This window comes from Vicia villosa, unplaced genomic scaffold (assembly GCF_029867415.1).
Source record: "Vicia villosa cultivar HV-30 ecotype Madison, WI unplaced genomic scaffold, Vvil1.0 ctg.000345F_1_1, whole genome shotgun sequence".
Lineage (NCBI taxonomy): Eukaryota > Viridiplantae > Streptophyta > Magnoliopsida > Fabales > Fabaceae > Vicia > Vicia villosa.
Genome location: NW_026705154.1, coordinates 1,081,792 through 1,098,399, shown reverse-complemented (window position 1 = coordinate 1,098,399; position 16,608 = coordinate 1,081,792). Strand labels below are relative to the sequence as shown.

General features: G+C 32.2%; 1 protein-coding gene across 1 annotated transcript; it reads left to right on the top strand.

Moving 5' to 3' along the window:
* Window positions 1–10,841: 10,841 nt before the first annotated feature.
* Window positions 10,842–12,472, top strand: LOC131627020 (CLAVATA3/ESR (CLE)-related protein 25-like). The gene is made up of 2 exons (XM_058897855.1): window positions 10,842–11,263; window positions 12,264–12,472. The coding sequence occupies exons 1-2, from the start codon at window positions 10,935–10,937 to the stop codon at window positions 12,301–12,303; spliced, it is 369 nt and encodes a 122-aa protein (XP_058753838.1). The 5' UTR covers window positions 10,842–10,934; the 3' UTR covers window positions 12,304–12,472.
* Window positions 12,473–16,608: the final 4,136 nt, after the last annotated feature.

The window sequence follows — 16,608 nt, the reverse complement described above, 5'->3', positions numbered from 1 at the left end:
AGCTTTGAGTTGAACAGCGTTTCAGCAAGTTAATATTCACAGAAATTGTTAAGAATTGGTAACCTTGCTTCTCATCAGAACTTCATTTATATAGGCGTTTGAGAAGATGGCCGTTGGGAGCATTTAATGCTTTGCGTATTCCGTACAGCATTGCATTTAATGTTTCACTGTTTTGTCAACTACCTCGAGCCTTGCTTTTGCTGTGACTACTGACATTGCCTTTAATAGCTTCTAACGTTTCTTTTGTCAGTCAGCGTAGCCTGCCATCTAGTACTTGATTCTGATTTGTTCTTTGTAAATACTACGTTGAAAATCATCAGAGTACAAACAGCTTGGTGCAGAGCATCTTCTGATCTTCTGATCTTGATATGCTTCTAAGCGTGATTCCATGACTTCAGTGCTTCTGCTTCTGAACTCAAGTTCTTCTGATGCTTCTAATAGACCATGTTCTGATTCTGCTTGACCATCTTCTGATGTCTTGCTAGACCATGTGCTGAAGTTGCATACTGAACCTTCTGAGTCAAAGCTTCTTAGCGCTGATTTGTGCATACTCTTTATATATTTCCTGAAAAGGAAATTGCATAGGATTAGAGTACCACATTATCTTGAGCAAAATTCATATACATTGTTATCATCAAAACTAAGATTATTGATCAGAACAATTCTTGTTCTAACAGTTATTATTGGTTCTATGATTGACAATGATGCATGCACCAATAAGGATTATTGGAAATCTCTATACTAACATGGAACCACTTAAAAGTACTTTCTATAATTCCTATACTAACATGAGAACCTCTCTGAAGTGGCCTAAAATCATCTGTCTTTTTTCAGGGCTTGAAGGATTTCATAAACAAGGTCAAAACTCTTGCAACTTTGCAACATCCAAACCATTGTAAATTATTAGGTTTTTACGCGCGTGAGAGTTCATAACATAGAATGTTGGTCTATGAAAGGCTATACCATGGAAGCTTGGACCGCCTACTGTATGGTAGATCCGATGGACCATCAATTGATTGGAATACAAGAATGAAAATTGCAATGTGTGCTGCAATTCATACAAATTTTTATCATAAAATATCATAACAATCATTTATTGATTGTGGTACTAATAAGTTGTAGGGTTTGCTGGATCCAAATTCTTGCCAAAATGGGACTGTTTCAAGTTTACATTTTGTGATGTAGCAGGTTAATAAAAAATCATTTTGGCTTATGCCAATGATATTAAGAGTGGTAGGATTTTCTTTTAAGTAATTTGTAAATTGCATGAGTAGCAAGTTTTGTTTAGGAGTGAGTAGCTGGTTTTGTTTAGGCAATATGTTATGGTTGAGGTAACTAAAATTGTAGTTCTTTAAAGGATATCATTATTGTTGTTATTGTATGTTTCTAATTAGTTTCTATAAGATATGTTTGTTGTGGTGGGTGGTGTCCTCTACAACCTTTCATAAATAGTGAATAACTATTTTTCTTGATGATGCTGGAATTATACCGTCTCACTCCCTTTAATTTATTTTATTTACTAAAAAAAGAAAAATAAAATTTCACATGGTACTTATACATCATTTTAATTACTTCTAAATATATATTTCCTTCCTATTACTAAAAAAATTCAGGAATCAAAGAATTCAGCGAACCATTCATTGAATAAAATTGTCTAACTAATTCCTATAATTACTCTTATACTTAAATCGTCATTATTTCTAAATAAGTAAAGAGTAAAACACATGTTTTAATTATACGGTTCACTTTTATCAGTTCTGAGACAATTTTTAATTTTTAATTTTTTTTAGTACATCTAATTATAATGGTTCAGTAATACAATCAATTTTTTTTACAATAAAGATTATATAATTATTGTTTATTAAATAATTAAATTATTTATTTCATATGTACTACTAATAATTTATTCATTTATTTTTATGTTATCATAGGTTCATTTGTAAACCCTAAATAATTATAATATAATTTTTTTTAACATAAATTTTTTTATCCCGTGCCTCGCACGGGTAGAAACACTAGTTCTAATTATTTTATGAAAAATAATATTAAATAAGTAAGGGCTTTACTACACCACACCCCCTCTTCTTACTAATCTCTTACATGACCCAAATGCCATAAACCATCATTTTTCCATTATTTTCATAAAATCCATAATAATTATAATTATTAATCTAATATTCAAATTAAATTAAAATTAAAATTATACGGGTGTTACATCTCTCCCTTTCACCGGACTTCCCTTGTTGGGGTTTCATTCACCGGTCTTCCTCTCTCTTTTTTACTGGTTTCTCTGTTTTACTATTCAACTCCTCTTTCTCTAGTAAGTCCCTCTACTTTATCTCTCTTGCTCTTTTCATATAAACTCTTTTTTATTTACTTTTTATAGGATTTTAGGTTTGGTGAAGACTAGAGTAACCTTATATGGTTTATTAGAATTTGTAGACACTTTAACATTTCAATCCATATGTTATTTACACATGCTTGTTGATTTTTTCTTTGTAGGTTGAGCAAGAAGCACGCTTGAGTAGATTGAATTTTTCCTGTGTTTAAGTTTCATATTTTGTCTCTTGATCTTATTTTATATCTATCATAAAATTTAACCTTTCTTATCTTCATCGTTGACTTGGAACAACAGTTACCTGAGCACCCTTCGGTCCGAAAACAAGAATTGCTTAATAACTTGAACTTCCTTTCTAACCTTAATTTCATTTTTGTTAATGCTTTTGATAATTTTCTTATACATGATACTTTCAATAAATTCTTTCAATCAAATCACATTTGCACATATATTTTAATGTCTTTATTTCATTTTCTGTTTATTTCTCAAATGCTTTTTACTATAGATGAGGCTTTATCTTTTCCCGGAACACATACTCGAATTTTTGTTTTTATGTTCTTCACATGTACAATTTCATTGCTTATGATGCTTAGTATATGTTGGCAATTGTGTTAATTTGTTTTCATTATATGGTTTCTGGCTGTTTTTTATTTTGCACCTTCTTTTGTTTTGTTCGACGTATTTCAGAAGTTCGTGATGATGTCGAACACACTGAACTTCCTGAACACCACTCCATTACAAAACAGAAATTTTTAGCAAACCTACCCCTTATTTCAGTCCAAAATGCAGTAACATTAGGTTCTTTTGTTACTTTGAATATAATAAATAATGTGATTGTAATATTTTCGATGTTTGTAGGTTTTAATTTACACAACACTTTAATAATTATTTATGATATCTACACATTAAATTTACAAAATGGAATGTTTGAAATAATGGTTGCTATCTTATTGAACGATGCTATATCATTTTTTTTAGCATATTAGGTATATTATATACTGTGTATTGCCATTTCGGCAATTATAATTGTTTCAAAAATTATGCTTTTTCCATCAAAGATAAAAACCTGGTGGCAGACGTGTGAATGTTTTCCGGATTTCAAAGTTAAAGAACTGGTGGCGGACGTGTGAATGTTTTCCGTGTACATGCATATCAAAGATAAAGAACTGGTGGCGGACTAACATTGTTAGGTCTGAATCATTGTCAACTACACGTCATGGAATCCGCCGTAATGTTAAGTCTGAATCAGTGCCAACGAGAATTCATAGAGTCATCCCTAGAATCATCCGTTCTCATAGTGGTAAGTGTTAAATATTTTTTTAATAAATAATTCTTTTTTAACTGGATTACACCATCTAATTAATTGTTTTTATTTTGATGAGTTGTAGCTTAGTACCCTACTCTGTCTCTTGAGTAGAATGAGTTATCACCTTATATAAATAAGGTATGAGACTGTTATATTTTTTTTTTTACTATATAAGGCCATTATGTGGACAATTAGTTTGATAGTGTATCATATCACTATTTAATAAGCAAGGTATGATTTCTGTTCAAAATTTCCTTATCATTAGAGATTCTAAAGGTTTTAAAAATAATTAATTGATACAGAACCTAGGGATCAGTGATCACAAGAGACTGTAATTTTAAGTTGCTTTTACAATTCCTGGGTTTGAGTTTTTAAACACTTATGTCTTGAAATTTTAGGGTATAACCTTTTCTTTTGAGACATTGTCTATGCATAGCTTTAGTATATTACGAGGGAAGAAGAAATAAATTTAGTTAGGACTAGTACAAATGGTTGTTGTTAGTTGAGTAATGGTATACGATTAGTGAGTCCATGACTATGATTCTGAATGATGATTTTGAAGAATTTGTTTGATACTGATGTGCGAAAAGAACATATTGATAGTTATCCTCCTTCTACATTAAATAGTCCTTTTAAGGACAAACATAGTTAGATTAATGATGAAATGTTAGCTATATGAATTGTGATGTTGGATAACTCTTATTGAGATTGAGTTATGTTATTTCTTGAATGTGTAGTTTGAGAATGTTTTCATTTACTGGGGTTATTAATTTGGTTGATTGTGCTTCATTCTGTCAATTTAGAGGTAACTTCTTCGTTATCAATTTAGAGGTAACTTCTTCGTTATATTCCTACATGTTTGCTCAATTTAACTAGTTGTTTGTGAATTAAGCATAGTTAGTTGGTTCTAAATACTGACATCTTGTTTGAGCAACTTGTTTATGTTGTCCTTTATTTAGTAGTGATTTTTTTCTACCTTTTCTATTTTGTCCCTATATTAGAGACCTTTCCTTCTATGTTATATTCACAGCTGCAAAACTACATTGATTATGTGGGTAGGAAAAGAATATTTCATCTTTTAAATCGAGGATCTTCCAAAGAACTAGATAATAAAGTTGTAGAATTATATGGTATTGCTAACTGTTTTATTAAGAGTTCTGCATGTTATAATGTCATTATGAATTACTAGAGCCTTACTATTAATGTTGTTTCTGCAGAGAAAAAAAAGGGGAAGTCTTGATAGTAAGAACAACCACCGTTCATGAAATCATGAACAAAATGATCAAGGTATGTTTCCTTATCAATAGAAACCACCTTGCTAGATACTTATCAATAGAAACCACATTCTATATGTCTAATTCCAAAGCAGTTTACCTTTTGTCCTTTGCAGGAACTCCCTATAAAAAATCTTGTACATCTCATTCTGATATTTGCAAGTTCCTACAGGTTATTATTATACTTGCAATTTCTCCATTTTGATTTTTTAAAATCCAATTTAAACTGTTATAGTGGGCATATGTCAGAGCAGATTAAAATGTTGTTTTGGCACTTGACTTCATCTATGGCTGACTTTACTTATTATCATATCTATGCAGATGTTATTTGGGAACTGAAGTCTTACTGAATTTCTAGTGACACTGAAGGCTTGGCAGATGTAATCAAGTTGAAGTTTTGAATGATTTGTTTTGACAGAGTTACTTAAATTATCACAAATTATTTTTAGGTTGAGAATCTGATCTTAATACTCAAAATAGTGATGGAAAATTTTCAATACCAAAATCTTGTAATGAACACCATACTATTTCTATCTATTCTTTACTTACATTCATTTAAACCTATGTTTGGTTCTACTGGGTGAATTGATTTTGTTTAATTGATTATGATTAAAAATGAATTGAAATTAAAATAATTTATGTTTCAATAAGTTTCTGCCAAAATAAGTTGAATAGGAAACTTCAATGTATACAAATTCTAAGATTCAATTCTAGAAAGTATAAATAATTCTACCATCGAAAATGAATTTTGGATGCTTAATAGTTATTACTTATTTGAAATAAAAACATCATACAAAATATCACAAATGAGTTTTAACCTAGAATAACAATGTGAGCACAGTTCATTTTGAATTTTACTATCTAAAAAAAAGTTATTAATTATATCAATCCAAAGTTTTGAAAATTTGAATTTTTTTAATATGATTTAAACTTTATCTGTGTTTGGAATATTGTTTAACTAAAACCACATTATCATTTGTTTCTTTACTTTAATATTTCAGTTCTATTATTTTTTTAACTAATTTTTCCAATACACTATTATTTTTCAATGCCCTGTTAATTAATTTTTCTACCGTCACTACCTAATTAATATTATGTTCATTTCCAATACATGAGTATATTTTAATAAAAAGTTATGGTAAACTCTTCTTAGGTATCTATGATAAATAATTGGGTACCGGTACTCTAAGTGCAAATTAATTTAATATTTGAATTTATTTTAAAATAAAATAATTGTAAAAAATGATGTGTCATTGAATCATAGTATTTGATTAGATGAGGGTATCGGTACCCAAATAAACTCAAAGGTATCGGAGTGTTCACTAAAAATTTATTTGCTCTTTCATTTATATACTTTTCAAATTTATGTCAAATTGTCAGCTGATTCGGTCATTGTTGGACGGAAGAAATATTACTCTAATCAATTTTTAGTCATCTTTTTTAAAACTTAATTTATGCGATATCATACTTGATAAAATTCAAAAGCGCAATTTTGCAAAATTAACATAATTTTACCTCAAAATCTTAACTTAGTTGTGTCACGTTATTACTATTCTGGGTTGGGCAAAGGCAACAAAAAAACCAAAACCCAATTCAATATAAATCCATTCAAAATGACCTAATGCATAGAAGTTAGGTCATGTGAAATTTAAGGTACACTTTCTGATATTTATTTTTCATTAAACTCATCTTGAATTCTAAATTGACATGTGTGTTAAAGTGCTAACTTTGCAGGTCCACTGTCAAGATACACCGATTCTGGTTTCATAAAGGAACATTGGCGCCGTCTGTGGGAATTGGCTCCTAATTCCCATAAAATTTCATGAGTAGATCATCCTTGATCTAATGTCAGATCTCTATAAAAATCGAGAGAAGGAGACAATCAACTAAGACAAAGCAATAAAGAGATTCGTTAGACATTCTGATTTTGTTCCTCCGTATTTGATCGTCACCGTTGAGATCACCGGAGCACCTCTTCCAAACAACCATCGATATTAAGCCGCAAAACGAGGATCGAGTCGCACTAGGATATTCTCAAATTGAGAATACAGGCAGAGCCTCGAGTGCATAGTTGAAGATGATTTTCAACGCCTATGAGATATCTCGGAGATAGAGGATTTCCCGTAACAACATCCGATCTTGCGTATTTGAGCAATCGAATCTCTAGAAGTGGGATCTGAACACATATTATGGAAAAAATCCATTGACCTTCGATAATTTGGTAGCTCGCTATTGCAGAATAATAAAGTTCGCACACTCAATTGGAAAGAGCAAACGAGACGAAGGTTTCCCTCAGGTTTCTGGCACGTTCGCATAACTTAAATTGCTTGGAAAAGGACGTATTGAGAAAATTTCAAGAAATGTTATCCCTTATTTAATAGTGATTTCGGAGTAAGCTAGATCGAGGAAAGTCCAGCCGAATCCCTAAGGATAATCTTCAAAATCCCCTTTCAAACATACTATTAGTTAAATTCTAGAGGGTCGCAATAAATTGGCGTCGTTCCCAAAGTAAAGGAATAGAAAGGATAAACAACGCTGCATACCATTAATGAGAGACATCTGAAAGAAGGCAACTGTCTCGGGATGTCGCCCCTTATCGCCCTTGAACCAAGGTGAAGGTAAAGGAAACACAAGAAAGTGGGGTTTGAATTGAGTTTCACGAATAAAAACTTTTGCTTTAGCCAAGACAAACAAACAAAGAACTTAGAATAAAAATAAATAACACAATATTTTTATCCTGGATCTCTGTTAACGAAGCTACCTCCAGTCCACCTGCCAAGGTGATTTTGCCTTCTCACAAGGACTTAATCCACTATAACCAAATTGATTACACACAAATACCTACTGTCAATGTCTTCTTGAGAATTCTGACTATACTCTAGTCTCTCAAGGAACAATATCAACTCATAAGTTGAAATACAAAGGTGTGTTTACAAAGATGCTTCTTAATAAGCAGATTACACAAATGAAATACAATGAATAACACAATAGTGTTTGAGAGCAAATTTATGAACAAAAGTTCCTTGCCTTACAACTTTTCTCGAAATAATGAAATATTAAGATCGAGAGAGTTGTGCAAACGTTGTTCAAAAATTTTCTCAAAAGTTCTTATTTTCCATTCTTCAAAGTTTTCTTAATATAGGCATAGAAAGATCTGCTGAAGGATGAAGATGGGATTGCACATTTCTTAGTTGTACTCTAAAAGCCACCTCAGGGATTCTTTCTGCCACGATGTCGACAAAAGATCTGTGATCCTTCCAACCGCCCGAGGACCCTCTGTTAGGACGCTTCACCTCAGCATCAAGCCCTCGATAGTAACCTGACGATGACCCCCCTCCTTAACCTTCCTTACATCAACTACAAGAACTTTCCTCTCATAACGTGGAATGTTAGCATGAAGCTTCGTCTCCCCTATCAGGACATTATCCAACTTTACAGCGAGTAAGCGCGCGTCTTCGACCTCAATGAACCTAGCAAAACCAAACTGTTTCCCCAATTTATTCCTCCTAAGAGCAATAGACACTTCCAAAACCTCCCCAATGTCGCCAAAAATGTCAAACGGTTCCTTGGCCTTGACAAAATCTAGAAAGTGTGATACGAAAATTGAAACAACCAAAGCCTCCTTTGCCATCTTTGTCGACGAGAATGTGTCCCATTATGGAACCCACTTTCGGAAATGCTTCTTCCCCACCGTCGTCGACCCTGCCTCGCCTAGAGAAACACCGCCCTTCATGGAAGCCACCATTGACCTAACCCCCTTCTAAAGAGAAGGAGAATAAAATCGCCAAGAGAGAGAGAGAGAAAACTTAATCCCCAAGAGTTTCTTCGAAGAATAAAGATTACTAATTACAAATTTACAATAACTACATAGGTTATTCTCTGAGTAATCAATAATCAAAAAATGATTTTATTTTATAAACAAAATAAATAATTATTTAAATTAACAAAGGCTAATATATCTCACGCTAAGATGCTACAATAATACCTTCACCAAATACTCTTTAAAATTAAGCCTAGAACAATTTATTTACCAAAATAAATTATGGAAAATATAATTCTATAAAATTCAAGATACAATGTTAAAATAGTTTATTTAAAATTAAATTAAATTTTTAAGAGTTATTATTTTTATTAAAATTTAAATAACACAATTTTTTAAATATAATTTTTCACTAGAAATTTAAGTAAACAATTTATGCTTTTGATTATTATATTAATTAATATAATTTTTCTAAATTTTTATTTTAGTTTTGAAAATATTTAAAGTTTGTATAATTTTATTTTTAAATGAAATTTTTGGATAAGTTTATTTTTAAATCTTGAACGTTAATTAAATTTGACGTTTAATATAGATAGTTCTCGTTTCTCATAATAGATATCAGTTCTCATCGGATACCCTGGAAGCCCGAATGAAGGGGCACAAGAGCAAAGAAAATGTGGACTTCGAGTTTAAAATAAAGATCAATCCATCATGCAAAACCAATGTTGATGGACAAGATCATTTGAGTCTGATTCAAGGATATAACTAAACATTCTCTTTGTAGATAACTAACAGCGAAAAAAAGGTAAAGTAACGCTTCAAAGACCCTTTATTCTCCTTTCAAGCACCAAGAATCGTACAATCAACCCCACATTACCAACAGTGAGATCTTCTCATAAACGGTTCAAAAGCATCGAGCACTCTAAAAAACGAGAAACATCATTATTAACTAGCAAATAAAGGCATGTAAGTCACTCCTAGTGTTGCGTTACGATTTTCAAGAGAGATATTTAATACGCTCATTTCCGAGAATGGAAATATTTTATCTAGGACTACCACGTCCACAGATTTTGTGTCCGAGTAATGATGTGTGTCACAAGCCCTCGCCTTGCAAAGTAGAGACGATGGCTTGGGAGAAAGTTATCTCGGCCGTCTGCAAAGCCCAAAATATGAAGGTCTGACTACTAAGTAACAAAGCTGCTAGGTGCAGAGCACGCATACCCCTTTTCCTTCACACCGCATGTAACTCCTCACGATAAATGTCATGCTAACAATCTAGATTAATCCAATGGCTAACCGCATCCCACGCCATTTTGCACGCGTGCGGATATCAATCATCTCCCATATTTAAAGAAAAAGTGTACCACTTAACATGTACTCGAATATTTTCGTATTCAAACTTTACTACTCATTATCTTATTTATTTGAGCGTTTAAGTACTAAACTTGCAGGTCAGTCCACTGTTCACCGTATCGAAAGCTGCAATCTAACGTAAGAGACCCCTAAACTCATTCTTTTTAATCACCTTTAGTTCCAGAACGGAACAAATATAAATAACTTTATGTAAAATAAAATAATAAATTTAAATTTAAACATTGATAATAAATTTAAACCAAACTATACTTTCACTTCAATAATACAGGGGACTTTATTTTCGAATCTAGAAGATAAAAACTTTTGGGTTGGGTTGGAATAATTTATACAAAGCAAAATTATATCTTTAAATGAATCTCTGCTAATGAATAGTGGAGAGTAATCGATCATATGATCGGATATCGAGTTGTTTAAAAAATATATGTATATACAATGTTAAAAAAATTAACAATTAGATTAATGAGAGTTAAGTAAAGAATTACTCTGTTTTGTCCACACAAAACTTGCAAAGATTTCCTCTGGCTAGTGTGTTCTCTGTTTTTAATCGGTTTGTTGTTACATAAAACATAACTTGCAAAGCTTTTAACTCATACACACTTGAAAGTACCATAAAAAAGAATATTTGTGAGTTAGAAATATCATAGTGAGATAGAGATCCCCTTTTGTAGTTGCATGAAAATGCACAAACTCAACAAAAAGAGAGTTCAAGTGGACCCTTTTTTTAACACTCTCAAATAACTAACTTTTCTGATTCATTACCCTTTCATCTTTCTCCATCCATGCTCTCTTAAATCTCTCTCACTTTCTCTCCCAAAAACACTCTCATTACTTTCTCCCAATTCCCCTTTCCTCTCTATATTTCAATGTTGTTGAAACACTCTCATGCATTTGCCTTCATCTTCAAGTCACTACCATTGTGTGAAAACTCATAAAACATATCAAAACATGGATGTTGTTTGTTTTGGTTTTAGTTTTAGAAGGTTGTTTCTTGGAGCTTTGTTATCTTTAGGAATCATGTGTGTTATGTTTCTTACAATCTCAACAATGAATGTTCAAACAAAAAGAACAATCCTTGTTCCAATGAATGTTAATGTCATCTCCAAGCATTTAAAGTTGGTTGGTATGAAGAGACATGTTCTTCATTCAAATTCTAAACTTGTCTTTGTTAGCAAGAGAAGAGTACCAAATGGACCTGATCCAATACATAACAGGTATGTATATATACAAATTTATATCATATACTTTTTTCATATATTAATGGAGCTTCCTATCTAGTACAATATTTCTGAAAAATTACGTGTCAGTGTCAAACATTGACACTGATACTGACATTTAAGATTATGTTCAATTTATTTATGATGTCAGCATGTCGGTATCAGTATCATATCCAATATTTATGTTTTATAGATAACTTCCTATAATGTTTTAGGGTTTAATAATAATAGTCGTTTGTATGAATATATCAATTTCGTTTTTAATTGTTACAACATTTGTTATGTGAAATCTTAAAATATTAATATAATATTTATTTTGAAATGTAAAATTCAATTTTATTTTATTCATTAGGTTTAGGTTTGCACAGTTTATCTTTTACTAAAAGAAAGCTGTTAATACTTGAAGACACTCAAGAAAGAGTGATAGTTTTCACTCTTTATCAAAAGCTTCTTTAACAAACAATCTTTCTCTTATTTTTATGAGAAATCAAAAAAAGACATTGGGTGAAGAACTGTACCACTTTAGTTATTGGAGGGAAAAGAAGATGAAAAAAATTAATTAGGTAGTTCCTTTTCCTTTCTATGAAAAGCTTGATTAATTTATTTTAGGATCATGGTAAACTTTTAGACACGTTTGAATTCAACAACCCAATTCAAAATCAAAATGCAATTTTCTTTCTTATTGATGTTAATTAATTAAGTACTCTAAATTTTAGGATTCATTAGGAATTAAAAATAATTAAAAATGTAAAAAAAAATTGATTTAACCTTATGTCAATCGGATTTAATCGATTTCAACTAGGCTAGGTTATCGTAGGAACCAAACCAACCGACAAATTGACAGATTTTCTTTTCATCGATTGAATCAGCCATATCGATCCAGTTCTTAAAACATTTGTTTTTTATGTTATTTAATTTATATTCATAAAGTTATCTCATCCTTTTCTCTATCTATCTATTATTCTAAATATTTTTGTATTTTTATATATGAATTCAGGAGAGCAGCAAAATATAGACAACCACCTAATCAAGCATGAACATTGTGAAGTTCCACAACTAGTTTGAGGAAAAATCATAGAAGAAATCATGATTTTTTGAGTTGAAGAATTCAAAGTGTGTTTTATAAGATATTATTGATGTAACATAGTATTGCAAGTGTGATCTTAATGTTGTCTCTCTTTTTTTTTTCTTTTTTTTCTTCTCTCTAAATGTAACTTTTTGTTGTAAATCAAGTTTTTAGGTAATGAATTAACCAAAATTTTGGATTCAATTATGTCCTATAAATTTATGAAGTAAAAAAATGTAGTCTCTATGCATCATATAATTAGGCTTTAGTTTTTTTACTAGTAGTCTTTAGGAATTTATTTATGGTGGCACCTTCTTTTAAGTGCCTAGTGTTCAACAAAGCACTTTCCCTAATTTAAAGGTTACACATTTCATTGATTAATTTAAACATCATGGTTTCTTTATTGTGTCATGTGGACCTATAATGGTGTCACTTGATTATTAATTAAACAATTATAATAAAAATAAATTGTCTCGTTAATTCAGTTCAATCGATAGTTATAAATACATTCGATTTCAATAACGCAGATTCTAACTCGCAACATTCTACTTATTCATCTTTAAATATTAAAAATTTGACCAATAAATTATTAGACCCAAAAAAAATGAAAATAAATTTGTTCGTAGACCCTAAGTTTCTAAAGATTATTATCGCATACGTTATGCATGATATTTTGTGGTGTGTTAATAAGTTAATTTTAGTTAGGATCACCCAATTTGGCAAATTCTAAAGAAATGATTATTGATTAAATTAAGGAGAGGTTCCAAATTGAGGTATCCCACACGACTAAAGGCAAATGAGCAATCTCTGCAGCCTAGTGCTTTTTCTTTATTATCTTTGCTTTTTCTTTCAAGACTGATTTTTTCTATAGATTCGAGAAGGATGTGACTTGGTCCAAAGTAACTAAGATTCAAACAAATGAATGAATATATATTGCATGGGAGACAGATTCTCAGATTATGGCAGTTTATGTTTCTCTTTATTGACTGATGAAATTCTGCTCAATCGGATCACAAATTGTCATACTTGTCTATTTTCATTAGGGCCCCTACATTCTTTCTTGTCTTCTTAGTAGCAAAAGGGTAGAATGAAGTGAAGTACACTTCAATTTTTTGTTTCAATATGTTGGAAATTCCACATTGATGTGTCATATGGTCAAATTAGTGATTATAAATGGAGGATAACTTCTCACTTTCTTGCATCTCATTTTGTAGTCGAGTGGTTAGGACGACAAGATATGAATGTGGGACTACAATTTAATGTTGGAATGGTCTTACGAATATATAGCGTGTGTTTGATTCTGATTAAAAGTGTGTTGAAGGTGAAATATTTTATATTTGAATATATTTATGTAACAATAAATTGAATGGTAAATTATAATGTTGAAACCACATTTAGACTCAAAATGTATAGATTGTATCTTCATCTAGAATTAGTTCTTGATATAAAATTAATTCTAGTTTTATAGAAATCAAACATGTCAAAATCAATTTTACACTTCTAAAATCACTTTTTACTCTTCAAAAAGTGGACTCAAACATACACATGAACAATCTCGACCGTTGATTTAAGATTGAATGACTTAGATTTTAAAGATGGTTCTACGTAGTACAACAATTTCAACCGTTGATTTGAGATCGAGCGACTTAGATATGTTATAGCGTTCTAGAGTAACAACACATAAGGATGGAAGTAGGTCATTCAATCTATATGGGCCTATAGTCTGGCATATTTAAGTCTGGTCTGGCCTAACCTATTCAATTTTTTAAAAGCCTAATTAGTTAAATATGACAGGTTTAAACTATTAAAAAAGTTTTTGAAACCTTATAGATCGACCTATACATGCATGTCTATTTGAAAAGATGCTAAATAATGTATAAAATGTCAGGTCTAATATTTAAAATATAGATAAAGTAGATTATTTGAAAGTCTTAATGTGAATAAGGCTTTTGAATATGCTTTTAGATCAGGACTGAGCTTTTAAAAAGGTCGGGCCAAACAAAAAAATATTAACAAAATGGAAACCCAAATTTTCTCTTCCATATTTGAGAGATACATCTTTGCACTACGCTTCATAAGTGAGTCATCCATCCCATATTTGTCAAGAAATTGTCCGGAGATTCATCTCTGTAATTGTTTGGGGTTACTTCGTAGATACATCTCCAGAATAACGCCCGAAAGCATTTGGGATTATTTCGTAAGATGGTTTGTAAGGCGACCATACCAGAATTACCTTCTCCAATGTCTCCTCTCTTTGTGGCATCTCTTGCAATCTACGTAATACGCTGATAGACCGGCAACATGTCTGATGTGTGGTCATCCATAGTCTGATCCTCTTCCATTATCTCCTGATGAGTAGGTCTAGGTAGTGCTCCTGTGGCATCTGGTGTCATGTAAGGATGTGACATTTGATAGAGCTATTGAATGTAGCCTTGTGCATAAGTCCATGGTTCGCCCGCACGTACACTTTGTGCCTCATCTGGTACCAGATGACTAAAGAAATCATTGAATATGGCATTTATATCTCTATGGTGGATAGTCTGATGAGATGACACGGAGGGAGGTTTTGGAATAATTTGAAGAAATTTGAATTGTCGCATGACCCGCTTAGAAATATGTGGATACATCAGGCCCAACCCTTAAGCCAGCCATCTAGAGTAGAAATTTATGTCATACAAGGGACACATCTAGCAGTGACCATCGTATGGACATAAGCATATGTCATATCCTATAGTAAGGTCAATAAATATTTCGAACAGCTCTCGCCTAATTCCCTTTGTACGGGGCAAAGGTGCAAGCACGTGGCCAATCCTTGGTGTAGTCCATCTCAAGCTCCCACCCAGATATGCAAGGAAAGTGATAGATGATCCACGCCTGAAAAATGATTCAGATAAAATATTAGTAACAAATGTAACACAAGTGTTGTGAAAATACTAGTAACAAATGTAACACAAGGGTTATGAAAATATTAGTAACAATAAATATTACCAGTGAATTACCCGTAAACATTGTGCAGCTTCCAATCATCTGTCTTATCTTCCAAAGACAAGCTTCACCTAGTTTAGAGTACAGATAAATCAAATATGCAGCCCCCCAGTTGTACTTAGATCCAATTCTAAATCGGCGAAGTCTGGGCCGGAGAGGTATATTTGTTAACAGTTGTAATTTTGTTGTTTTAAACAAATTCAATTTGATTAATATTGTTATATTTTTCTTTACAATAAGAACACGGTTGTTTGAAATCTGGTAACCATGCCAGAAAGATTCACAGTCTTTATTAGCCTTGGGATGAGTGGTTCTAAAATGTCATCAGATACTTCAGTCTGGTTGGTATGTGTTCTTCCGGTTACGCAACCATCAGTCATGCATGTAAGGGCTTTTGCTGAGATAGGGCAAAAAATAACGTCATATTTCTACTTCCCCATTGGCAAGATGATGTCGCTTTCCTTCTATACCTTCCCATCAAGGGGAAGTTACTTGATCATTCTAGGATCAAACGCGATGAGGCCTAAGAGATGATGGTGATGTATTTGGGAGTTGACCCAATGGGAACCCTGAAGTAGTGTGAGTAATTTGAAACTACTCCCTTTGACGCCATTTGATATAACTTCGGATGGCTGGCATGTGAGACTAATTTGACGTACAAGTATCTGTCAGAGCAATGCATGCGTCAGTTTTGATTTGTGCAAATCATTCTGAGACCCCCCCCCCCCCTTGGTGGTTACTCTTATCAACATCGTTCGCATGCATCTTGATGACATATTGGCGGATTACAAGAGTTATCTTGTACTAGAGGAGTATCGGAGTATGTCCGCCACTAGTCATTGGCATTATGTTGAGGGTTACATGACTTGGTTTATTCTGTGTCACACCATTTCATGACACCAAATGCTCCTGGACGTCCACCTAGGCCTACTCATGAGGAGATCCTTGAGAGTTAGCAGACCAGGGATAACTATGTCGTTGATGTGTTGTCGATCTATCAAAATATTATACGGATTACGAGAGATGGCGTAGAGACTGGGCTGTTTGAGAGAGGTGGCGATGATACGGTTTCCCTAGCACGTTCCATTCTTATTAAGACACATAATGCCATGGGTTACCGAAGGCAGAGGAGGAGTCAGTTAGGATTAAGCATACACAGTAGGTTATATCTTTTAATGTTTCAGATGTTTTCTAATTTTCTGTATTTTGAGAACTATGTTCGTAATATTATGACATTTTTTTAATTATTAATGCATTATCCTATTTTGAGACTGTAATGGTTGAATCAAAT

What these genes read in the sequence shown, in the direction of transcription:
- LOC131627020 (XM_058897855.1), top strand. Translation starts at nt 10,935, where the DNA reads ATGCATTTGCCTTCATCTTCAAGTCACTACCATTGTGTGAAAACTCAT. An exon ending in CCTGATCCAATACATAACAG is followed by an intron (nt 11,264 to 12,263) that starts GTATGTATATAT and finishes ATATGAATTCAG; the next exon opens with GAGAGCAGCAAAATATAGAC.